Source organism: Ruditapes philippinarum, unplaced genomic scaffold (genome assembly GCF_026571515.1).
Source record: "Ruditapes philippinarum isolate M1 unplaced genomic scaffold, ASM2657151v2 ctg370_1_1_1_1, whole genome shotgun sequence".
NCBI classification, from domain to species: Eukaryota; Metazoa; Mollusca; class Bivalvia; order Venerida; family Veneridae; genus Ruditapes; species Ruditapes philippinarum.
In genome coordinates this window covers 280,313-307,563 of record NW_026852008.1, presented here as the reverse complement: position 1 = coordinate 307,563, position 27,251 = coordinate 280,313, and the positions used below count along the sequence as shown (strand labels likewise).

The window sequence follows — 27,251 nt, the reverse complement described above, 5'->3', positions numbered from 1 at the left end:
AGACACCCATAAAAACATGTACATTAGTTCTAAAAACATGTTTATTTAAAAAAAACAATACTAAACATTAAACATATATGCAACCAGGTTTATGTTTTTATTCTTTGGCCGAGTATTTTTGTTTTGTTTTTTGAAACCAATTACTTCCTAGCTCGTCATCATGGTACATGGTCTTTAACCGGCTAATTGTATTTATAGGTTAACTTCCCATAATTTATACTCAAATCGTATTTTTCTCGACTTTTAGTGTGTGAGAAACCGTAAATGTATATAAGCAAATAAGATATCGATCCACGATCTCTGGGCTTACGAATATTCAAACTCGATTTTTCACTTTGATTCGTGATTATCCGAGTACTCGGATACTCGCCCCAGCCCTATTTTTGAACATGCATGTAGGCTAAAACAGAAATGAATCATTGTGTTGTTGCAAAGTTTAACATGCTGAAATGGCAAAAAAGAGGTTCAAATATCTTACCTGTTTCTTGGATGCTTACACTAATTTTTTTAGTGAGCAACACTTGTCCAGTAGTAAAATTATATACTTCACCTATAAAAAGGGAAAGAAAAAATTATTTGAAAATTATCCTTCATCAACATTTATTTAAAAAGAAACAATAATTTAATTGAATTAAAGGACAGTGATCTGTCACATTTTCTCTTTCATATATTTTCTTTTAATTTGCTTAAATTCAAACTTCACAAAGTAACTTTCCAACTGCTTTATTGGTAAATGACATAAGGTGCTTCTTCATGAACTATTTAAGACACATAATGAGTTTAACTGATAATTTTCAGCAAATATGTTTTATTAATAATTAAACTTTTTGCACTATCAAAAACATTTAATCGTCCAACAACCTATCTGTATGTCATCAAACAAGTTTTAGCAAAAGGACAACTCTACTTTGAATTTTAAAATATATATAATTATATTGTATTTGTATGTTTCTTATCTTGAGTGTGGGATATTTGTTTAAATGTATAAAAGGCAATTAAACTTACATGGATTGACAGCCGATGATTGAACTTGAGCTTGAAGATGGACATACTTAAACATTGCCAGTAGAATTAACAGTTGGCACGCCAAATTGGCGTGAATCGCCATTTTAGAGCTTTGTTGAGGCGTTGGTGCCCCAATGACTGAAAAAGAAAAAGGAAGAATCATGTAACTGTCTGAATTTGTTTAATGAACTTGCAGTTTTTCTTGGAAGTTTATCTCAGACTTGTAGTTTTACCAGGGATTTGTCCCAAGTTTATCTCAGACTACTTGTTTTACCAGGGATTTGTCCAAAGTTTATTTTCAAATGTAGTTTTACCATGGATTATTCCCAATTTCATCTCAGGCTTGTAGTTTTACCACAGATTTGTTCCAAGTTTATCTCAGACTTGTAGTTTTACCATGGATTTGTTCAAAGTTTATCTCAGACTTGTTTAACAAGGATTTATCCCAAATTTATCTCAGACTTGTAGTTTTACCATGGATTTGTCCCAATTTCATCTCAGGCTTGCAGTTTTACCAGCGATTTGTTCCAAATTTATCTCTGACTTGTAGTTTTACCAGGGATTTGTCCCAAGTTTGTCTCAGAATTGTAGTTTTACTATCGATTTCTTCTTCTACTTCCAAATAAAAGGCAGGATCATAATGGATTGTACTGAGGCTCTCCATTTTTATGTTTATGGTAAGAAGGAACAAATCACTCAGTCTGGCGAAAGTTGCAATGATATACACTGCTTAAGGAGGTAAAATCTATAGAGGATATTCAAGTTTTTTCTATAAATACATGATTTATTTTCATCGAGTGGTATGAAAATAAATATTTCATGAGTGGCGGTAGCCACGAGTGAAATATGGTAATTTTCATGCCACAAGATGAAAATAAATCATGTATTTATAGAAAAAACTTGAATTTTCTGTTTATTATATACATTTTTCTCTTTCTGGACATTAAAATTTGCAAGACTTTCCCTCAAATTTTGAGTACTGGCAGAATTTAAAAGAAAGTAGTCCGGCAAGACACCAGTGAAAATACGGAAAATATGTTTCACTGCAGTGAAAAATAAATTTTTACAGTGAAAATACGGAAAATGAAAATACGCATTTTATTTCATCAATATTTCTCAATATTTCATTTAAAAGTATATAATAAATAAAACTATTTATTTTGTCTCATGGGTCCCATGTTTATTTCTGGATTTTTCACTTGTAGATTTGACTGGGATTGGAACCATGTTTATTCCATGATAAAGCATTAGAAAGTTATTTCTAAAATATAGATTTAAGTCAAAATAACTCCAAAACCTACAAAATAATGTTCATTTGAAATATTTCGTATTTTGAAATATTTTATAAATAAAGACATACCGTAGCTTTAATAATATATCAAGACCATACATGTGAACTTTTTTTGATGATCAAGTGGGAGATTATACTTCAAAAAGAGGGAGATTTTAGAATTTGCAATAAACAAAGAAGGAAGTTTTGACATCAAAAGTAGGGAGATTTCTTATATTTTTGAAAATACCCCTTATTTTAAGAAAAATCTTTGAAAATATGGCTGCCAAAAGTGGGAGTCTCCCGCTTAAAGTGGAAGAGTTCACATGTATGCAAGACTTAACTTATGCAATCATTCTGAAAATTACAACTACCCAAATGTTAACTACACCAAAATATATCATATAAACCTGTTATAATATAGCTGATGAAGATTATTTGTACACTAAATGCATCATTAACTATATGATTACAGTATAATATTCTTTTCCTCAAACCCTTCCAATAAAATTATAAAGTTTTAACTTTTATAAATCATCGAATAATTCCCTCCTATGAAATAGGTTTTATTCTATTTCTACTTAATCTGTGAAAATGTTTTTTTCTGATATCAGAAAAGCCAACACCTACTAGCTGTTACATAAAGCCAGGATCTGGGCAAGTTATTTCAATTAAGCATTTTTATGGAATATTACATTTTTCATGTACAATAAAAGCTTTCCATTGCCATGCAATATATGGACATTATAGTTAAGCATCATGATGTGACTCACTGGTACTTAAATTATCAACCCATTTTCACAAGTATTCACAAGATTAAAACAAACAATTAAGCTCATGGTATTGCTTAGATCACAAATAATTGAAAACTCAAGAAAAATTGAATGTTTAAATTTAAGAAATGGTAAATTGTTATTAAATCTTGATTCATCAACAAACCTAATGTGTATGATCACAAAACTCATGTGATTACACATTCTTTTTTCACACCCCAAGCTAAAACTATCAAATCCACCCAAAAATGTTTAAATAGGTCGTATAAGAAATCACAGGTATAAGAATAGTATGTGTGCTTTTAAGAAACATTTAAAACCAAGAAATAATAAAAAATATTACATTGATTTATATACAAGCAACTAAATACCCAGCCCTGCTTGTTAAACATGCCAAATATTTTCAAGCATAGTAATTCACGCCTACAATTATGTGACACTTGCTTATCAGATTTATATTAAACAATAGACTCTTAAACTTAAATTAATGTATCAACATGATCTTCTATTTGTACTTATTTCTATAATGCTTGTTCACTAGTAATGATAAATCTATATGTCTCTGACTATATAAATTAAACAAGATCAAACAACTAAACAATTAAATTTAAATCGTAGCTGTGTAGTTAACTTTCTGCAGTTTTTCTTGCTTTCTTAATAATTAAGATGATAAACATTTGTTTGATCATTGATTTAAAAGCATGTAAATACAAAAATAATGTTAATTAATTACCTTTGAATCAAAGATTATATAAAATTTTCACGAAAAATCCAGCCTCTAAGTGTTGATGCTTTAAGACACTACTCAAAACTGCGAACCGTCACACCTGGTTCTAGTTTGGGTATAACACCACACCTTGTGTATTCAACTGTGTCTTGTCTACCGGCGTTTTCATTAAAGAAAATGCTGTATTTTGATCTATTTTTAGAACGTATAGTATACCGAACGCATTCAAGCGTAAAGTGGTAAAACCGGTTTGACAGCTCAAGTTTAGACATTTGCATAACATAGTCGAGGGCGTACATAAAAATAGCAGCCAATCGGAATACGTTACTCACTGGACTGTTAAAGATTTTATGGCGCTACTTTCAAAATCGTGGGAAACAAGTTTTAAACTAAACCATAAATAGATACTATGACATTTTGTTTTTTACATGCACAAAATAGATTGAATTATATAATTTTGAAACCTGCCTGACAGTAGACATAGTAATTTAGGGCTAGTCTGCAAATTAATAATACGTGAGACAGTTTGGACATTCTTTTATCATTGTCACTCTTTTAGAAAATGACACATCGTCCAAAAAAATAAGTAAAATTAATGAATAAATAAGATTTTTCTTCGTTTCTATATGACGATTTGTGAATCATAGGAAACCTTACCCATATACATATGCTTTACTATTCGCCTTACCAACAACGTCAAAACAGAAATTTAAACAATATTAACAGAAAAAAAATGTAATGAAACAAACATGTTCTGCTTATACAAAATGATCGTTTGTAAAAATCTTCATATTTGTCTATGTATCAGTAACATCAGTAGATTTCTCTATATAGGCATACCTGCCTGCACTTTCCCGCCAGTGGTAAATTATTCCAGAAGTAACAACTGAACAATAATAAATAATTTGCAACGAGGCACTTGCTGACAATAGTTATACAATATTATCAAACACTAACCTTTACTTAATGTTTTTTTCGTTGGCATTGTTTTGCTAACCTAGATATTTTACAATTCAGAGTGCAAATCACACCTCTAACTCCTCCCTAATATAATGCATTATTGAAATTTGTTAGACTCAGGTTAGACGACAGATTAAGTAAATTTCATTTAGTTAGTAGTCACATTAACCAAAGTTAGACTTAGCAGAAATTTGAAAAATACTACAATGTGATTGGACAAAAAATAATGTTGATCATTAAATGGTTTAAATTCCTGATTAAAAAAGGCAGTATGAGCTGTAGTACAAAGGTGAAAAGGGACAGCAACAAAGGGCCATTATGTCGTCGAAAAGTGACCAAACCACAGAACATCGGCATTAACAAGCGACCAGAGCACTCGGTGAAAGGCTTATTATTCCCCCGGAATTGCTTTAACGTTTATTTCTACAAAGTTTTTTTCTTTATATTTTCTGCGCCCAGTTATAGTTAAAAAATACTCACTGGCCTAAACCAGCCTTTGCTGCTGCTAGTACATTTATAGTGTTAAGGATTTTGCATGTAAGTCAAATGACTAGTTTGTTTATATTTGCTATTTTGATATCAAATAATTTAACATTCAGTGCTACTTATTCCAGGCGATAAACATCTTACATGCTCTAAAACATTTTTTAACACTTGTTTGTCCATTGTAAAGAAGGACATATTTATCTTTTTCTGAGGTATAATATGCCTTTAATAAATAAAGAAGAGTATTTCCCTAGACATGTGCATTGCACATATAAACCTGCATTGTTCACGATGCCGATAATGTATAACCACTTTTTTCCTAAAACCTAGGTCAATTGTTTAAAGCAATTATTGCTTTTTTATAAAAGCTATTATAGTATAAAAACATGGTAATGTTTATAAATATTAATCTAAAGCTAATCCTTCTATACAGAATGCTACTTTGAATACATATATTTATTACAAAATAAAAATAGTTTAATATATTTCAACTGTAATTTAAATTAACTTAAACTTTAGCACGATAACAAGTGCATAAACAGGCGTAAAACTTGTACAAGCGGTCAAAGGGAGGTAATGAAATATGACGAACTCATATCACTGACAAGCTTATATTAGAAGAGATAAATAGAAATACGTTCAGGTACTGATATAACTAACTGGGTATCGATTCCATGACCTCATCAAGGCATTCAAAAGCGTTACATATTCTATATTCTTGGCGTCTGTCACATTGGGCGAAAAACAGGTGATATTAGTGAACACGTGACCTCCTACACCTAAGAGTCGCTACATACCGTAAAATAGTTTGATAGTAAAATACCTTAAAACTTTCTATACAAGTTATTACTAGTATAGAGTCGCCACATCAAACCCATTTGGTTGACGTGTCACAGGGTTAGAAAAATGTGCAGCCTGACCGGTACTCGAGCACGGGACCTTCAGAACACCGTTCCGCGACCATACCGACCAAGCTTTCCGGCAGCTTACACTCCTAAATAAAGTAAATAAGTTAACAGTTCTGAACGGTGACATACTCTATTGCATGAAATTCGTCCTCGAATTTCTCAGGGTTACAGAACAATGAAAATTAAACTTTGAGCTATGTGCAGTCACGGTCCCTCGTTGAGTGCCAATGTCACGTACATGGCGAGAAAAATGTGCAGCCTGACCGGGACTCGAAACCAGAACCCTCGGAATACTGTGCCGCGGCTTTTCCACCATTTATACATCATCTTCCCATAATAGTGAACAGTTCTGATCCGTGACACAATATTTTTTTTTTCATAAAAAGACGTCTGATAAGGAATTTTCTTTAGGAAATTATGTAAAACACAACTGGATCTTCAATGAACAAAGTGTTAAGTACATCTGCACTGAACCTCCATTCTGTTTTAAAGTCTCATCTGAAATCTGTTAGTAATTGTATGTCGTACTTCGATCATCAATGTTTACAAATTAATCATTACGCTCACCCTGCACGAGTTGGATCCCTACTATGTTTTTTTATACTGTTGTTTAAATGGATGTTAATGTCGAAATATATAACAATGATAAGGCTGTCTCAGACAACAGGTTCTCGATCTAGATAGGCGATACATGCTTGCCATAACTAACCATGGGGTCCGGGTTCCGTACTCTTATGTCTGAAAGGGCGGGTGGATATTTAGTACATGCGTAATATATACATTTAAATATGAATCACAACCACTACAAGTTGCACATCCTACTCTGAATAAAATGTATTTTTCATGTCAGTGAATCATTTCATAAAGTTATTCATGGGTATCCTATTCATTCATATTTATTTAAGGCAATGTAAACGGGCGTTCAGTTTTTGAAAAGAAGATTATGAAAATGTTTATATTACATCATAGGTATTGATTTTGTTTTAAAATCTATTAAAATTAATCGACCTGTACACTTTTATTCCAGTTTTATTGACGGAGACGAAACGGTTAAACTTTTTTGTCAGTAACCCGTATAATTCACGCAGAGCAAGATCATACACCTTTTGTATATATTTGACAGTATTTGTTAACAAATGGTAGAAATTTGCTGACATATGTTAAGTATTCCGTTTTAAAAATAAATTCATTATTGTTAGTTATTCGCAAGTGCTTTCGTTGCTTTTACTTTATTTTTTATTTCATCTGTTTTAATCAATCGAGACATTTCTTCTGTCACTGTATATACAAACTGTGCACACGGTTTGTGATATCCGTCAAAGTTTGGTAGCATAATTTCGTTTATTGCTCAAAAAATTGTATTACTTGTTTGTATATCAACATGGCAGCGTAATACATACAATACAATACATTACAATGCGATGCGATGCGATGCGATACGATACCATTCGATACGATACGATACAATACAGTTTATCTGCATTATAGCATAATACATTGACAGATAACATAGTCAATAGCAACAAAGCGTGAAGTGAACAAAGGGGACAAGACGGCCCTTATATCACTCATCCTATTATTACTATAGCAAGGAATAATTAAAGATCCTGTAACGCATTTTGTTATGGTTTCATATCAAAAATCTAATGCTCAAATAAAGATTTATCAATATTGTAAGTTCCAAAAAGCATTATTTGTAAAGATATTACCGAATTTACATTTCATGTTAATAAAGAGAGGTAATTAGAAATTTATTTTTAATTACAACATACAGGATCTTTAAAAATCCTGCATGTTGTAATTAAGGTTGTTACCACACTTTAGTGAAATTTTATATATGTATATAATTATGCTTCTGAAACAATTTTCAAACATCGAAGAATATGTAAAATATGTACTGCAGATATTTGTCCACATTATGTGCAATCATTAAAATATATGTATTCATTTCTTACTATACAATTTATCTTAGACTTTATAGGAAATGAATTTCTAATTACCTCTATTTATTAACATGAAATGTAAATTCGTATATCTGTAATATATTGGCTTCCCATACATAGTTTATTCGTTTTTTTTTTTGTCAAATTAGACGTAGTCAGTAAGAATTTCATAAATTTCAATAAATTTCTGTGATACCTTACTTAAGAATGAGCATAGTATACCTTTAAAATAAATGAAGCATCGTACAAGGAACGTTCCGTTAAATTATAACAACATTCACCCAACCGTTTAAAAAGAGATGTTGTTAAAAAAAAAGATGATACACAACGCACAACGGACATAGTCCATCACAATAAAGCACATTGAACATGTTCTTAGATAAATAATACAAAATATGATACAGATGTAACACTGTGAATTAAATTGTGTTTTATAAGAGGTGCGTTCGGGCCGAGTGGTGAAAGAGAGTCGTTGACATTCAACTACTTTCCCCTCGCCGCTGAGGGTTCGAATCCCGTCAGACACGATGGGATCTTTAATGTGAGGAAGCTATCCGTTTAATATACGTCGGTAGTTTTAGTCCAGAGCCCGTTATGTTCGGAGACGCAATCGAGGTCCTCCTCCACCCGTGAAGCTTTAAAGTCGCCATACGACCTCTACTGTGTTGTTACGACGTAAAACCCAGCCAGTGAAAAAATGACCTACCATAATGATATTTCCACTATATACATGTATATAGCAGGGACCTTATATAGGCTCTTTATAATTTAGTTTACACTATACGAATTTATTTTATTTTGATTGTGTTAAATGTTATAAGCTTATTTAAACATCCGGGTGGGGTGCTGCGGGGTGGAGCTTTGATGGGTTTTAATAGTGTACAGCCCAAAGGTATTTAAAGCAGAAAATAAAAGATAAAAAGGATTGACGTTGTCCTTTTCCACTCATTTTTTTGTCTGTTATGAAAGTAATGAATGACACATAGTTGTTGCTTACATGTACTGGGACATTAAATGACCAGCCTTGTAAAACTACTACTATATAGGGCTTATCTCAATAATTCAGAAGAAACTGATATATAAGGAAATAAGGTAGTATAACCAGGCGAATACTTCTTCCTTCCCCTCGGAACGTGCACTCACAATAAAGGCACATGGCATCGGCAGAAGATTTGAAGAACTTGAAAGATAACCGAAACTTGTATCTTACATGACTAATGCCGACGGGAAAGGTCCTGTAAAGTAGGCAGTGACGACGAAAAAGTTTGCTTTGGTGAGTGAGCCCCTGGCACAGACAGTGTCAGCTTGAAAGGCACGCCCTCTGCTTGGCACCAACAGCCCTTTTCAGGGCTACCTCCTTTTCATATTGTCTCTGGTCAGTTGTCAATGCTGGAGTTCCTCAAGGCTCTATCTTGGGTCCCTTGTTTCTGGTATATATCAACGACATTGTCGATAATCTACGTTCAGATGTTCATCAATCTGCTGACCATACAAGTCTCCATATCATCGTAGACTATGCCAAAATTATGCAATCTGTCATTGATAAAAATTTTGTTTGGGCTTCTCGTTGGTTAGTTACCTTCCATCCATCAAAATCTGAAACTATGGTAATTTCTCGAAAGTCTGGAAAACGTTACACCCACAACTATTTATGAATGACACTCCGATATCGTCAGTAGCCTATCACAAACATTTTACGGCGTTTCGTGGCATATACATATCAATTCTATTATAGAACTATCTTGGCAGAGAATTCACATTATGAGATCATTTAAATTTCAGCTAGATAGAAAATCCCTTTCCACCCTATACCTACATTAGAGTATGCAGACGTATTATATGACAATTGTATCCAATATGAAACAAAATGGTCATAATGACCCCTATATCGCTCACCTGAGGCTCTGAATTCTTATTGTTAGCAATGAGTGAAAGGCACATATAATCTATAAACTTTAACTGATATTATAACATTCATATATAACATAACATATATCTGCACCTGAAATAATGCAAATGTTAAAGTTTTTATAATATATGCCTTTTATGTTCTGTGTCCTTTTTTGACCTCAGATGACCCTTATTCAAACCTGAACTGGAAATCGTTCAAACCAGCGGTGACCTTTTTGACCAATGTCCATGATATTTGGACTAAAATGTAACCGCTGGAGGTTTTTTTCCATTTTTGGTCTGTGTGAACTAGATTTTGACCATGGATGACCCATGTTCAAAGCTGAGCTAGAAATCATCGGAACAAACTTTCTGACAAATTTTCAGGATATTTTGGATGAAAATATTACCTCTAAAATGTAACAATATTCTTCCATAATTTGGGTTTTTCACCCCAGAAGACCCATATTCAAACATGACATAGAAACCATCTAAACAACCTTTCTGACTAATTTCCAGGAAACTTGGACCTATTTACAGTATCCTCTACAGTGTTAGCAATGTTCTTCCTTATTTGGACTGCGTAACCTAGTTTTTGACCACTGATGAACTATAATTGAAATTGAGCTAGAAATCATACAACAACAACAACATTTTATTTGCACAAATGTTATAACAACATTATACCTATACATGAAATAATGTTAACAGTGGTACAAGTTCAAATACAAGAAAATACCATAAACAAAGCTTAGCACAGGAAGTATAAGGATGAAATAAAATTCTGTGTCTATCGCAAAATGCAAAACAAACATATATACATGTATTTGCTTAAACCAATTAATTCTTCAGGTGACGTTGTTAATAAAAAAATTCAATTGTTTTAATGAAGGCCATTTACAGTAATAATGTTTTAGATATTTATTTCTCATAACTGTGTGTTTGGGACAAACTAAATGATATTCATTTTCGACCATTCCATATTACAATTTGTGCAAATCCTATCTTGCCTAGACAAACAACCTTTCTGACCAATTTCCAGGAGAATTCGACCAAAAAACTATCCTCTAAAGTTTTAACGAGGCTTTTCAATATTCGGACTGTATTTTCAATATTTGGGCTATATGATCTACTTTTTGACCTAAGATGAGCCATTTTTTGAACTTGCAGAGTTTCGATAGGGCATGGATTCAAATCCCATCTAGACGATGCAATATCTTTTTTTAATTTTTGTCTTTTTTCTTCTTTTTGTTTTGTCAGATTATTATTTTCTTTCTTAATAATAATCTATATCTAAAATTTGTAATATTTAAGAAAAAATTTGAAGTTTTATGTATAATTCTTACTGTGAAATGTATGAAATTGGAAAGCATAACGAATTAAAATGATTATTATTTAAAATCAACACGGTAAACTTTCTTTAAATTTTGCACAAATAATTCAGAATAGTTTCTAGATAATTATTATTAAAAAATATTTGATTCCCCCGATTACATTTGACAAAATCTGACGGTTTTTCATACCCCACCCTTTTCTTATTTGATGTAAAATGACAGGTACAAACAAAAAAATCTCTCCATATACATTACATTGATTTATTTGAAGTTATTTAAAAAGTATAGTTCCTAAAGTAAGGAAAATTTCAAATAAGAGAAACTTTTCTACAGATAATGAAAACAACTTTGTTGTTACTGTTGTTGTTGTTGTTGTTGTTGTTTAAAGCCGAAACAAAAGTTGAACTTTATTCGTCAATGTTTTTCAAACAGATGGTAAACTTTTGTAATTTTTGTATTTATTTCTAGAATATAGTAATGTTTAATAATATAAAGTTTTAAACATATTTTGAATCAGTGACATTTATACATCTAATGCCATCAAATACATCTAATACATCAAACTTTCTAATCGATTTCCAGGAGTTTTGGATCAAAACTGTAGCCTCTAAAGTGTTAATGAGGTTCTTCCATATTTGGGCTGTGTGACGTAGTTTTCGACCCCAAATGACCTATATTCGAAACTGCCCTAGAAATCACCAAAACAACCTTTCTCGCGAATTTCCAGAGTATTTCGAATTAATTACTATATGTACATAATGAAAATTTCAAATCTTAAATATAGAGGACATTTCACCTTTGGGTTCATACAGAATTTATTTAAGTTTGATTGTGTAGGAAGCTATAAGCTTATAGACACACTTTCGAATCCGTTCCTGGAAGCAACCAGTACGTACTTAGCAATGAGTGTAAAGTTTCTTGCTCAAGGAAACAACGGCTTGCGCCTAACGGGGTTTGAACCCATGCGGCTAGCGATCATTAGGCTACTAGTCACACGGCAATGCCGCCACACTTCACCTTTTGATAAAGTGTGTCAGGTTTCTAGAGTGTACAGTGTCTTAGGGTGAGGTGTCTGTAAGCATTGGCGATGTATCCCGAAAAATTGCTTTACAGCTATTCGAAAAAAACTTACTCGACAACAAGCATATATATCAAAATTTTAAAAGGCTTTAACGATTACGTTTTCCATACGAACTAGCTGAACAAAACGAGCAATTTATCCATTTTCGGCCGTTTCAAATGATTAAATCCTTATACACGCCCGTTTAACTCACAACGAGTGAAAAATGTCCATCGGTAAAAAAGTTGTGAGCAACTTCCGTTCCTCGTTGTGAGCACCCATCTTTGACGTATGACACGATAAACAAGGTGGGTTTTTCATAATTTTTGAAGATTACAGACATTTATGTAAAAATATCGAAATGCAGTTAGCTAGCGATGTGTTTTCCGAGTATGCACATGTAAAGATAGTGCCTGTTGGTGGACAATTTGATGGAAATACCGTGCGACGCAGTCACTCGGGGTAGCTGGAAAACTGGAGACAACTTCTCTTTGGACCTAATTTAACATTGAAAACGTCGATTCTGGTGACGTTTTGTGCATTCTAACCTGAAACAGATGCCCACAAGTCTTCAGCGTAAATTATTATCTGAAAGTCTTCATAGAAACGAAGATATACCTTTTTTGCTTTAATCCTCGTTGCGAGCACCATAACCTCGTTGTGAGCAAGACAAGCGCAGTGCGTGTATAGTTTTAATATGTAATTCAGATGGTGAAAATATAATTTTCAATCTACCACAGCAATTAAAACGTTTTTGCACAGCAGCATTTCTTTGCAAGACGTTGTGCATACCCCAAAGGGAGGCATATTAGTTTTGAACTGTCCGTCTGTCAGTTCGTCAATCTGTCCGAAAACTTTAACATTGGCCATAACTTCCTTATTAGTAAACGGATTTGATTCATATTTGAACACAACATTACTTACCACCTTCCTACGGACCTGTATTTTTTACCTTGACCCCTGAATGGCCTTTAATTTGAAGGTCAAATTGTCCAAAAACATAATGTCCTGGCATAATGTTTAGGCACAACACATCTTTGGACAAGGCCTTTCAACTATCCTATATTCTTTTGACCTTGACCCCTGAATGACCTTCACCTTGAAGGTCAAATTGTCCAAAAACTTAAAAATTGGTCATAACTTCCTTATTAGTATACGGATTCTACTCATATTTTGAAACAACACCCCTTTAGGCAAGACCTTGGACATTTTTCACTCGTTGTGAGTTAAACGGGCGTGCTTATAGGGGACAGGGGGGTAGTAAAGTGTCTTGTTCCTGCTCCGTAAAGTTTAAGAAGATAACGGTTTGCGGAGCATTATGCATGCATATGTTTAATAATGAATTACATTGTATATCCTACTTTGAACAAAGTTTAACCCATACATTTTGTGTACCTGTGTATAATAAATATAACTAAACGTACTTAATACAGAATCATCGTTTAATATATGCAGAGAATGACAAAATCATCTCTGGCTACAGACTAGGCATTGCACTTTTAGAGAAGAAATTTTTTAAAGATTTCAAAAATCTATTTTAGCCCTTCTGACTCAGATTCCAATAAAACAAATCATTTGAACTATTTTAGTGTAGATCGAGCTTCATGCTTGGGACATTCCAGGAAAATTTAATTTAATTTGGCCCTGAGGTTTCTGAGAAGAAGTCGTTTGAATAAAAAGTTGACGATGGACGCACTGATAGACGATGGACGCCAAACAAATTGTGATCTTTGATCACTTTGTGCTCAGGTGAACTCAAAACAGAACTAGACAAAATCCAAAACGATGCAGCTCGAATCGTTTCTGGTTCTACAAAACGTGTTTCTCTCCATGAACTTCAGAAGGAAGTACCATGGGAAACGCTCCATACTCGAAGGAAACCCCACAATTAAGCTAACACTTTTTTACAAGATGACTCACGATCTTGTACACCAAATTATCTTAATTTTCTCTCTAGTCGGCAATACTTCTAGATATAGGATATTGAATGAGTGTAAGTTAAATACTGAATTTATTACACGAGTTGAATAAAATCATATTATGCGAGCCTCTGGTGTAATAAATTCAGTAATGAACTTACACGAATTTAATATTCTTTTTATCACATACCCAAAACAAAGACCGTTTAAAGTGAAAAAAAAAAGAGTCATTTTTCATTGACGCGCCTACTCGAGCTAAAATAAAACTAAAAACACTTAGCAATTTAATAACAATTGTAATATAAATCGGTGGATAAGACCTATATATAAGCATCAGCTTTCGGTTCTGATCCATTTTCATTCATTTCATGTGTTGTTAAGTTTTATTTGTAGATTGTTAACGTGTATACTTGTTTTAAAAAATAAACTATGTTTAAATTACTGTACATTAAGATGCTCATTGGCCGTCGTACAGTAACCTTCTTAATTATTTTTTGCTCAAAATTCATATATTTGGCTAATACTCGATCCGTGGTAGTTGCATGAAGGTAAATATTATCACCACTTTGTGCTTCAAAATGAAGCCTTTAAAGGGCATGACTGGCGACATATCCGGGTTCGTACTCGAAAGCAAAAGCTGCATTTTGGACAAATGGACCCTCATTAAGCCAGAGTATTTCAAATAAAATTGAAAGACCCTAGCTGATAAGGCATATAGACTTCATCAACAATTGGGCTAATCTGTGAATTGTGTGCACTGTCAATTGTGTATTATTAAACAAGTGATAATAACACTGGACATTTAAGTACTTCAATAAATTCAGCTGCGGAATTGGTCCTCAAATATCAAATTAGCTACATTTTCTGTTCAAGAATTGTGCATAAATAAATCCATTCAAAATTGTATTTAAATGAAAAGTGATTGCCATTGTAAGTGTGAAAAAAAATCCTTCAACACAGGAATTTTAATACAAGAACGTCACTAGACTGCCAACTTTTAACGGCTTGTTTCTTCCTTAACCATTTCTGCGTTAAGTAGTTATGTATTTTTAAGTGTCTTTAATTAGGTTGAAATTACACCACCCAAACCGTAATACCGGTCACAATGCGAAGTACCGTATACCAGTGATAAGTTGGCATGTGACTCGTTATGTAATTGTACACTAATTTTAATATATATACAAATATATCGATATATATAATTTTTAAATTATATCTACTACCTTGTCAAATAGACATGTCTTTTTGTTCGTGGTTTGGCGGTGAAAAATATAAAGATCACTTCGAGAAAGGTGAGAAACGGTTGTGTGTTTTTGTAATGTTTTCGGATACAATGCCTTTCGGATAAAAAATTATGTTGTTGCTCAACTTTCTGTTTCTGTTTAATTTATGAATTTTGAAGGCCCAGTAAATAATCTGTGGTAATTATCTAGAAGAAAAGGGAACTAAGACAAACGTTTCCTGGACTATCTGCAGCTGTAAACTATGGGCCTCGTTGAACAGGCTAGTGAAAATGCCGGATTGGGCTTATGACATAAAAAATCATATTTCTAGAAAAGTAATGAGATTTCTTTTAAACTTTGTTTGTTTATTGAGCATAATGTATAACCTAAACAGAAAGAAAAATATTTGGAAACTGTCACTTTTGTGAGAATTATTTCCCCTTTTTCATGTTTATATAACACATAATTTTCCAAGTCCTTAAAAAATATGTTACTTATCCAAAGTATAAAACAAAATAGGTTAAATAACTTCTTTATGATCCAATTCATTGTGCCAACACCTGTCAGCAAACATTTCATTCAGTTTTCAAAGGAAACTTCAAAGTATAATGTTCAGTGTCAAAGAATTGTCAAAGTATTTATGCCAGAAACAGAATATGAAATCCAAATACAGTGTATATAGAATAAAGGTACTGGGCCTGGTGCAATAATTTTGATCAAAATGAAGATGTTGAACACATTTCTGTTAAGAATTTTACATTGCAACATATTTTTTAAGGACTTCAAAAAATTACAGATAACTGTGTTGGAGTATGATGTATCACCCACTCAGATGTGAATGAGTTACTTAGTACTTACACAAAACCCATTGATAATGAAAATTGAATAGCTTATTTGAATCAATCTTCTGCAGCCCAAACCCCTTTCCATGACACAGATTTGCTTAGAGCTGGAAAGTTTCTAATTAGGTCACACACAATCTATTAACATTACTGTTGAAAGAATTGATAAATTATTGTGTGTTCTTACACACTGCAAGCAAATGGACCTATGAAATCTCTCCCGTCCTTGTGTATTGAAATGACCCCATCCTTTGTAAAATTCCATAATTCCAATATTGTCCCCTTGGATTGGAAAAAACTGTTATTGTCCCAGGGTACACGAAGGCCCAAAGATAAAACCCAGCCATTACAGACTAACCTCACTAACCGGTATTGTTTCGAAAAATTATCGACCATATTGCAGTCTCCAGCATGATGAATTATTTTGATAAATATAATATTCCTCGCCCCCTCTGACATGGTTTAGGTCAAAGTGTTCTGAACTAGTCAGCTTTACTGTCAGTTTAGACAAAAGTCAACAGACTGATGTTAAATGTTATAGTAATTGACTTCTCCAAAGCATTTGATAAGGTATACCATCATAAAGTCATCTTTAAACTATCCGCCTATGGTATAAACTCTAAAACAATTAACTGCATTATTATGTCTTAATTTTTGGCAGACACAAAGACATATTGTATTTGCCTTCACCGTCTGACCGTTTTTTAAACCCTAGTTTTGTACCCAGTATCATTTCAACTCATCCTGTCCAAGAGCTATAGGAATAGTCTCCCAGGTCATATCCAATCTAGTCCCAGCAGAAAGACTAATATTTTATTTTTGATTACTGCACTCTGTTCTTTTATCTTTAAACTGTTATATTATTTTTGACTAATACTGTTTTTCCCTGACAGCACCACCCAGTCATAATCTTCTTTGACTATTCAGGAGTGTCAAGTACAAGTAGAAATACTGTGACTTCACTCAGATGATTGTCAGACTATTCTGCCCATTCCTAGTTCCTCCCCCGACGGTTCTTGGATACACGCTACAGGCATGAATTGTTGAAAATGGGTTTGGTCCAAAATCATTTATATATTGTAGATCTTAGTTTCTCTTACCTCCAGAGTATTCTTAAAACTCTTCTACTTACTATTAACAATCATAAAGTGTACTCTACTTTTTTTATTAACAATCATATTTTTAAAGTGTATTCCAATATTTTTATAAAATCAGTGAAAAGGAAATAATTTCACTTGAAGTTGCAGTCATCTTGACAACTTCATATTTAAAGTTGTTCTTTTTTCCACTTCGTGCTATGAGTTATCCTATGTTTTTTGGTTTCATTGCTCCAAATAACTCCTAGTTTTTATAAAGGTCATACAGCCATTACAGTTTACACCGTCATCCGCTGAAAATTGAGTAAAATAATTGCACAATGTCAAATTTAACCTGTCAATATATCTGCTCGTTAGAGAATTCTTTCAGCTATTAACATACTACAGTGTATCTACTACATTTTGATAATACATGTAATATAAAAATGAAACTCTAGTGTAAATATTGATTTCAAAATTCAAGTCAAGCTAGATTCAATAAGATATTAGAAATAGCTGCCTATTTTTGATCTGTACCAAAGTCTTGTTACAACCGTAAAATCAATTTACCATTAAAGCAATTTAAGCAATACACAATTTGCTTTGTATTCAAATTGAAACAAGTTTTAAGTTGACATATGTTTCAGCAGGAGACCATTTTTCTGGCAGCATTTATTATCATGTCCTTGTATGAATAATTATACATGGCATATTTTGAACTGCAAAAGATATAATGATATGATGATCTGTTGTGTTTACAGGAGTGTATTCATGTTCCAACTGTGAGGCAGAATTATTTCACAGTTCTCAAAAGTATGAGCACCAAACACCATGGCCTGCATTTTTTGATCCTATTACACCAGACTGTCTTTCTAAACGACAAGAATCACCAGGGGCACTAAAGGTATTATATGTTTTTTTGTAGGATGAACTTTTCATCAAACCAACACAGTATAGGTCATATGGCTACTTTCCAGTTTTACTGGTGGAGGAAGACCTAAGGTGACCCTTCAGGCACAAATCGGGCACCACAGTAGAACTACCGACGTTACATAAGCTAGCTGATTGCCCCCTCAGATGAAAGAGTCCAAAGTCCATGTCAGGATTCAAACCCACATCAGTGAGGGTCAAGTGGTTTAAAGTCAACGAACTTAACCACTCTGCCACTGACGTCCTTATATTATACAGTATTATATGTTTATGTATGTAATTGTATTATAAGTCAAGTTGCAATGGGCTTTGATTAAGCTCTAGCACTCAAAGTTAAGCATGATTAGCTTTCACTTTTCATTCATCATCAGCATGTTACAATGAATCAACAATTTCTTCATGCCTGAGAAAACAATAAAAGTAAAATATCAAAATCTTTGTGTTAGACCAAGGAAGGAGAGAACATATTTCACATCATTTTAAGTTTAACAGAAAATAAAAACATTTGTTTGACACTATTAATAAACTTTTTTGTCCAGCATATTTTTATATTTAAAATGGAAGTTCCATAATTGCAGGTTTCCTGTGCAAAATGTGGAAATGGTCTTGGACATGAATTTTTGGGTGATGGACCAAAGAAAGGCCAAAGTCGTTTCTGAATATTCAGTGCCTCTTTGAAATTTGTACCTAAATAGCATAGGTTTGTGAAATTACTTACTGTATCAGTGTATCATTTATAGACTTTCATTAGTATTTTCATATGGGCTCTTGTTACAGTTCACTTTAATATTTTAGAGAACATATTAAGTTATATTACATCATTTATAAAGTCAACATAATATTGATTGTAGGTTTTGGCAATAGTTTGTCAAACAATATTACTCAATATAAGATTTTGAATTGTCTGTTACAAAAATTCATTTGGTAGGTAGGTTGTGTAGATGCTTTAAACAATTCAATTTTAACTTTGACTAAGTCAAGGTGAGATTGCATATAGCCAAGTCTTAAAAGAACTTTATAAGCAGTTAATTAAATAATTAGCTTGATTTTTTTTTGGAAAAAAAAGAGGTACTGTACATGTCGACGTTGCCGTTGTCATTCGCAAACTTTAACCTTGATCATAACGTGTATTGTCTTCATACTTGGCCACAACAACCCTTGGGTCAAGACCTTCAAGAAGAACAGACTAACTTTGACCTTCATTCATAAATGACCTTGACCTTCAAACTTAAATATCTAAATTTTGCTTGTTTTTTGCTGATTTTATAACATTGTTATTTGAAATGGATTGTCTTCAGACTTGGCCATATTAATCTTTAAGGATAGACCTTCAAGTTAACCAGACAGACCTTGAATGACCTTGATCTTGAAGGTCAAATTATTGAATTTTCATTGTTTTGCTGTTACTGGCTGTAACTTTGTTATTGATGAATGGGTTGACTTCATATTATAACATAACATTCTTTAGAATAAGATCTTGATGTATATCAAACTCAAATTGGCCTTGGCTCTTTTATGACCTTGACCTTGAAGGTTAAATTGAACTTTCTTTGATTTTTGCTATAATTGACTAACTTGGTAATTAATAAATGGATTATCTTCATACTTTGACAAAGCAACATTTTGGACAAGACCTTCTAAAAGGTTGTTCTGGGTTTATTGTCTTCATACTTGGCCACAACAACCCTTGGGTCATGACCTTCAAGAAGAACAGACTAACTTTGAGCTTGTGTCCCTTGTTGTTTTCTCGTCTACGGTAAGTATCTTCCCCATTGCCTCTAGTTTTTATTTCTTTGATTACCCCCCCCCCCCTTCCCCCCGTCTCCTGTCCCCTTCCCCTTTGTGGGCCTATTATTATTTTCTTTGAATTCCTAATCAGTTACAAATTATTTATCATTTAATGATTGGCCTGTCCGTGCTCTGTCTTTGCCCTGTCCTGTTTTTGTTTGGGGTCCGCCTGGGCTCCTTGCCATTGGTTCTTGTTGCTGGGTCATATGGGGATTGGGTTCATTGAACGCCGCCTTTTTTTGTTGATCTTGTTTATCATATTTTTTGAGCTTTAAATGACCTTGACCATCAAGGTCAAAGTATTGAATTTTGGTTAAGTTGTCATAATTTTGTTATTAATGTATGGATTTGATTCATACAGGGACAAAATAACACATATGACCAAACAGACATGTGAAATAATGTAAATATGACCTTGACATTTATGGAAAGGATTCATACTTGAACAAAACAAGTAATATTAGAAAGATCTATTAAAATTAAAGAAAGGAAAAACTTTTTTTCTTTTTTAAAGATTTGTTTAAACCGTTTATTTGTTTGCTTTTAGAAAAAGTAAAAGAGTCGAGCGTTGCCCTCGTCCAGCAGTGGCCCTTGTTATACATATTTAAGTAAACAAATTATTTTCTTTATCTTTTAGATTCATAATGTAAAGATAAAATTGGATTTCCAGCAAGCATAGAATCAGGTTTAACAAAAATTGGATCAAAGGCAATTTTGAGCTGTCTCTGGAACATCATGATGGCAGGTAATGAGTTAACATTCAAGCAATGACCATGTATGGATAAACAACACAATGACATCAGTTATGTTAACAACTGTATAACAGATAAGTGCCATGGAAACATCAAGAAGACATCTGGTTATGTTAACAACTGTATAACAGATGAAGTGCCATGGAAACATCAAGAAGACATCTGGTTATGTTAACAACTGTATAACAGATAAAGTGCCATGGAAACATCAAGAAGACATCTGGTTATGTTAACAAGTGTATAACAGATAAAGTGCAATGGAAACATCAAGAAGACATCTGGTAATGTTAACAACTGTAATGTCAACAACTGTATAACAGATAAAGTGCCATGGAAATGTCAAGAAGACATCTGGTTATGTTAACAACTGTATAACAGATAAAGTGCCATGGAAATGTCAAGAAGACATCTGGTTATGTTAACAACTGTATAACAGATAAAGTGCAATGGAAACATCAAGAAGACATCTGGTTATGTTAACAACTGTATAACAGATAAAGTGCCATGGAAATGTCAAGAATACAACTGGTTTTGATCCGGGTTAGCAACTGTATGATAGAAAATGTGTAAGGGAAACAACAAAGCGTCACACACATGAAATATTCTGAGAAAAGATAGCTAAGCTTGCTGGAAATCTAATAGGTGTTGTACATTTGGCATGAGTAAGAGTTAATGACCCATTCTGATGGCAGAATGATGTTGAGGAGCATAAACCCTCACAGTAGGAGGGCTCCTTGATGGAAAATAGCCAGTCAGAGTGATGGTAATTGCTTGTTATGTTTCTTCGTACAACAATACAAGTTAATATAGCATGAAGTTTTTACAAATATACATACAATACTTTTAATAAAATACACAATGTATTATAAATAAAATTAATTTAAAGTTGTATTATGTCAATTGTCTTATATTTGATAAATACTAATAATTGCTGTACATTCTCTTTTTAAATGAAAATAAACATCTTTTGAGTAAATAAAGTTAAGATAAGTTATGTTTTAATCTTTAAAAAAACTATAGTTAACACAGTATGAATAGTGTCATGAAAAATCTGTGATTCTTTTTCAAGAAAGGAGCGAGTTAATATTCATTAAGAATTTTGCATTAAGAATTGGACTGCATAGAAATGATGGCTACTGGCAGGAATGCTCTCTTAAGCTTTTTTAGATCATTATTTTAGTAAGATAAAGATTTTAGACTAAAATGGCATGTACATTATAAATCAGTTAAGTATAACTAAAAAATATTTTGTATTAATAGAACATTTAATTGCCTTAGGTTTTTTCTTCAAGAATTTGAAATTGTAGTATTCAAGCTGTGGTATTGTCAAGTAAAGTGAATAAAGTACTATATTATGTGTATGTATAACATTTTTTTGGTTAAAAACTTCAACCTGTATTAATTTATCTAGTTTTATTATCCAGGCAAGCTTTTCTGTAAATCTTCCAAATAAGCTGAAATCATTAACCAATATTTTGACCTTAAGAAAGTCATTGTATGGGTATTCAAGGAAATTAAACTAATTAAACTTTAAACCATTATAAAAGATGGTTATATCTTGAGTTAAATAAGTATACAAAAAAAAGAGTATTTTAACGAGGATTTACATGAATTGCTTCCCTGAAGATTTTTCTGTGATAACTAATATTTAAATTGTTATGAATGTAAAAATCTTGCATTTGAAGCCTTGAATATATAAATAGAGAAAACATGGTTGATGTGATCATGTCTGGATGGAAAAGGTTTATCCTGTGAGCGAGAAAGTGTAACTTGGCAAGCTTAAGTGAGCCAAGATTCCCTTTCGCAGCGAATTGATAGACCCTCTCCTATCTGGAAATCAACCATGTATTTGATTTATCCTGTTTTAGTCTACTTTGATCATGTTTTTGATTATTTAAATGGTTTCATTCTTACTTTTCCTTTCCTCAATAAAACAGCATCTATATGTAGTTTAGTTTTGCTGCTAACCATGTGATGTCATCTGTATGATCATATGACATAATGACTGGAGATAGGTAAGTTTATCTGGCAAGGCTTTATCCAGCTGATAATATAGACAGTAGCAGGTTAAAACATCAAAAAAAAATATTATTGTCCTCATAATAGCCCTGAACCTGCTGTCAGCCTTTACCACCAGTATACAGCTAGGTCAGCCTGCAGTTACATGCATTCTGACCATCATATTCCCCATTGGCCATTCCAAGCATGGAAGCTGGACAATTGCACTTAAAGAATTCAGCCTATAAGGGTTATACTATGAACAAGTATGCAGATACATGTTATATATTATGAAGTTATGATCTGCTGTTTTTTCACTGGATTTAAAGTTATGTTATTTTTTACCCCCAAAAACGAAGTTTGGGGGGGTATATAGGAGTCACTCGGTGGTCGGTCGGTCGGTCGGTCGGTTGGTCGGTCGGGCGGTCGGTCGGTCGGTCGGTCGGTCGGTCGGTCGGTCCAGACGTCCGTTGCATTTTCCTTGTCCGGAGCATAACTTGAAAACTAATGGTTGGAATTCAATATAACTACATACAATGGTCAAGCACATTGAGAGGAAGTGCAGTGCACAAGAACCATAACTCTATCATGACTAATTACAGAGTTATTGCCCTTTGTTACTTTTCCTTGTCCGGGGCATAACTTGAAAACTACTGGTTGGAATTCAAAACAACTTCATACAATTGTCAAACACAATAAGGGGAAGTGCAGTGCACAAGAACCATAACTCTATCTAAAGTAATTACAGAGTTATTGCCCTTTGTTGCTTTTCCATTGCTTTTTTTTTGTCCGTTGCATTTTCCTTGTCCGGAGCATAACTTGAAGACTAATGGTTGGAATTCAATATAACTACATACAATGGTCAAGCACATTGAGAGGAAGTGCAGTGCGTAAGAAACATAACTCTATCTTGACTAATTACAGAGTTATTGCCCTTTGTTACTTTTCCTTGTCCGTGGCATAACTTGAAAACTACTGGTTGGAATTCAAAACAACTTCATACAATTGTCAAACACAATAAGGGGAAGTGCAGTGCACAAGAACCATAACTCTATCTAAAGTAATTACAGAGTTATTGCCCTTTGTTGCTTTTCCATTGCTTTTTTTTTGTCCGTTGCATTTTCCTTGTCCGGAGCATAACTTGAAGACTAATGGTTGGAATTCAATATAACTACATACAATGGTCAAGCACATTGAGAGGAAGTGCAGTGCGTAAGAAACATAACTCTATCTTGACTAATTACAGAGTTATTGCCCTTTGTTACTTTTCCTTGTCCGTGGCATAACTTGAAAACTACTGGTTGGAATTCAAAACAACTTCATACAATTGTCAAACACAATAAGGGGAAGTGCAGTGCACAAGAACCATAACTCTATCTAAAGTAATTACAGAGTTATTGCCCTTTGTTGCTTTTCCATTGCCTTCTTTTTTTTGTCCGGACCATAACTTGAAGACTAATGGTTGGAATTCAATATAACTACATACAATGGTCAAGCACATTGAGAGGAAGTGCAGTGCATAAGAACCATAACTCTATCTAAAGAAATTACAGAGTTATTGCCCTTTATTACTTTTCCATTGCTTTCTTTTGTCCGGACCATAACTTGAAGACTAATTGTTGGAATTCATTATAACTTCATACAATGGTCCAGCACATTGAGAGGAAGTGCAGTGCACAAGAACCATAACTCCATTTTGACTTATTACAGAGTTACTGCCCTTTGTTCCTTTTTCTTGTCCAGAGCATGACTTTAAAACTACTGGTTGGAATTCAAAACAACTTCATACAATGGTCAAGCACAATAAGGGGAAGTGCAGTGCACAAGAACAATAACTCCATCTTGACTAATTACAGAGTTATTGCCCTTTGTTACTTTTCCATTGCTTTCTTTTGTCCGGACCATAACTGGAAAACTTATTGTTGGAATTCATTATTACTTCATACAATGGTCAAGTAGATTGAGAGGAAGTGCAGTGCATAAGAACCATAACTCCATCTTGACTAATTACAGAGTTACTGCCCTTTGTTACTTTTCCTTGTCCAGAGCATGACTTGAAAACTACTGGTTGGAATTCAAAACCACTTCATTCAATGGTCAAGCACAATAAGGGGAAGTGCAGTGCACAAGAACCATAACTTCATCTTGACTAATTACAGAGTTATTGCCCTTTGTTACTTTTCCTTGTCCAGAGCATAACTTGAAAACTACTGTTTGGAATTCAGTACAACTTCATACAGTTGTCAAGGACATTCAAAGGAAGTGCAGTGCACAAGAGCCATAACTCCATTTTGACAAAATACAGAGTTACTGCCCTTTGATACTTTTCCTTGTCCGGAGCATAACTTAAAACGTACTGGTTGGAATCCAAAACAACTTCATACAATGGTCAAGCATAATAAGAGGAAGTGCAGTGCACAAGAACTATAACTCTATCTTCAGTATTTATAGAGTTATTGCCCTTTGTTCTTTTTCTTTGTCTTTCTGGACTTATTACAGAGTAATTCAATTAAACTTCATCAATGGCCAACCACATTGAAAGGAAATGCAACATACATGAACCACAATTATCTTTAATTGCCCACAACCATAACTCTATGTTTCAATTCTTTTACAAGGTATTCTGTTACTAGTAACATCCTCATTTCCGAAGCAGACTTGTGGGGGTATTAATCACATTTAGTGATAGTTCTAGTTTTTCTTCCTTTTACCAGTGTCTTTCAAATAGATGCAGGGGTACAACTGATCTAACAATCAAGGCAGGGGCATAATTCTATTTGAAAGACGCTGTTTTTACATTTTATGTTAAATTGTTTTTGACTATCTGACTGGTGTATATTAAAATGTATTAATAAAAGGTATTATATATTGCACTGGAATGTTTTTATTCTGCATGGTCTTTCATTATTGCTCATATATTTTTGTATTACTGATGGAGTTACTGCTATTCTTACAGGTTCATTATGCCTAATAATTTTTTACTTCTTTGGAAAGGGCAAGCATGAGTTTTATAACTTTGAAATAATAGTTTTAAAGCATGAAGGATGCTTGTTACCTGAAAAAATTAAGGCCAAGTATAAAATTATTTGTCATTAAATAGCAAAATGTAAACAATGTAGTATTTTGACTTCTATACAAATTGTTTAATTACTATAACAGTACTAATTGTCAAAAAGCAACAGAAAATCCTGATTCATGTAATTGGCTAATGAGTAACTTTTTGGAAACTATGAAATTACTTCAAAAAAATAAAAATCTTTTAAGGAATGAAAATAAAAGCCTTTCTGGGTCATAATGGGCCTTTAATAAATACATTTATCAATTAATGTAATGTTATATAAAATAATAAAACACTGTTAAAGCTACATGGTTATGAGGAAATGTATGATAATTAAAAGAAAATGTTAAAACACGTTTTTATGCCACCGCAGCATCTGCGATGCGGTGGCATATAGCGATTCACCTGTGTGTGTGTGTGTGTGTGTTTGTTTGTTTGTGTGTGTGTGTGTTATATAGATTATATAGTGAACTTAAAAGATCTTCTTGTGAAAAACCACTTGTCCAATTTCAACCAAACTTGGCAGGATTGATCCTTGGGTGAAGGGCTCCCAAAGTTGTTCAAAGAATTTCATTCCATGCAGAAATCTGGTTGCCATGGCAACCAAAAGGAATTATAAGAATAAATTTAAAAAATCTTCTTGTAAAGACCCAGAAGGCCTAGAGCTTAGATATTTTGCATAAGGCATTGTCTGGTAGACCTCTACCAAGATTGTTCAAATTATAGCCCTGGGGTCAAAATCGGCCCCGCCCCGGGGGTCATTGGTTTTCACTATAAGTACATATAGTAAAAACTTAAAATACCTTCTTGTAAAGACCCAAAAGGCCCAGAGCTTAGATATTTTGCATAAGGCATTGTCTTGTAGACACTTACTAAGATTGTTCAAATTATAGCCCTGGGGTCAAAATCGGCCCGCCCGGGGGGTCATTGAATTTCACTATATGTACATATAGTAAAAACTTTAAATACCTTCTTGTAAAGATCCAAAAGGCCCAGAGCTTAGATATTTTGCATAAGGCATTGTCTTGTAGACCCTTACTAAGATTGTTCAAATTATAGCCCTGGGGTCAAAATCGGCCCCGCCCCAGGGGTCATTGATTTTCACTATATGTACATATAGTAAAAACTTAAAATACCTTCTTGTAAAGACCAAAAGGCCCAGAGCTTAGATATTTTGCACAAGGCATTGTCTTGTAGACACTTACTAAGATTGTTCAAATTATAGCCCTGGAAACAAAATCGGCCCCGCCCGGGGGGTCATTGAATTTCACTATATGTACATATAGTAAAAACTTAAAATACCTTCTTG

The 27,251-nt window shown here is 33.3% G+C and overlaps 2 protein-coding genes across 2 annotated transcripts in view; one reads left to right on the top strand and one right to left on the bottom strand.

Moving 5' to 3' along the window:
• The window catches only part of LOC132746264 (uncharacterized), a 118,730-nt gene extending 114,790 nt beyond the window's left edge, over positions 1–3,940 (bottom strand). Inside the window, exons 1-3 of the mRNA XM_060735367.1 lie at positions 3,782–3,940; positions 1,006–1,143; positions 479–550 (exon numbers count right to left, since the gene is read on the bottom strand). Of these exons, the coding sequence (XP_060591350.1) occupies positions 479–550; positions 1,006–1,108 (175 nt within the window). The 5' untranslated portion in view covers positions 1,109–1,143; positions 3,782–3,940. The remainder of the gene's footprint in view (positions 1–478; positions 551–1,005; positions 1,144–3,781) is intronic.
• Positions 3,941–15,397: 11,457 nt separating this feature from the next.
• LOC132746260 (methionine-R-sulfoxide reductase B1-like) lies at positions 15,398–22,445 on the top strand. Its single transcript, XM_060735352.1, has 4 exons — positions 15,398–15,567; positions 18,178–18,320; positions 18,925–19,046; positions 20,772–22,445. The coding sequence occupies exons 1-3, from the start codon at positions 15,513–15,515 to the stop codon at positions 19,039–19,041; spliced, it is 315 nt and encodes a 104-aa protein (XP_060591335.1). The 5' UTR covers positions 15,398–15,512; the 3' UTR covers positions 19,042–19,046; positions 20,772–22,445.
• Positions 22,446–27,251: the final 4,806 nt, after the last annotated feature.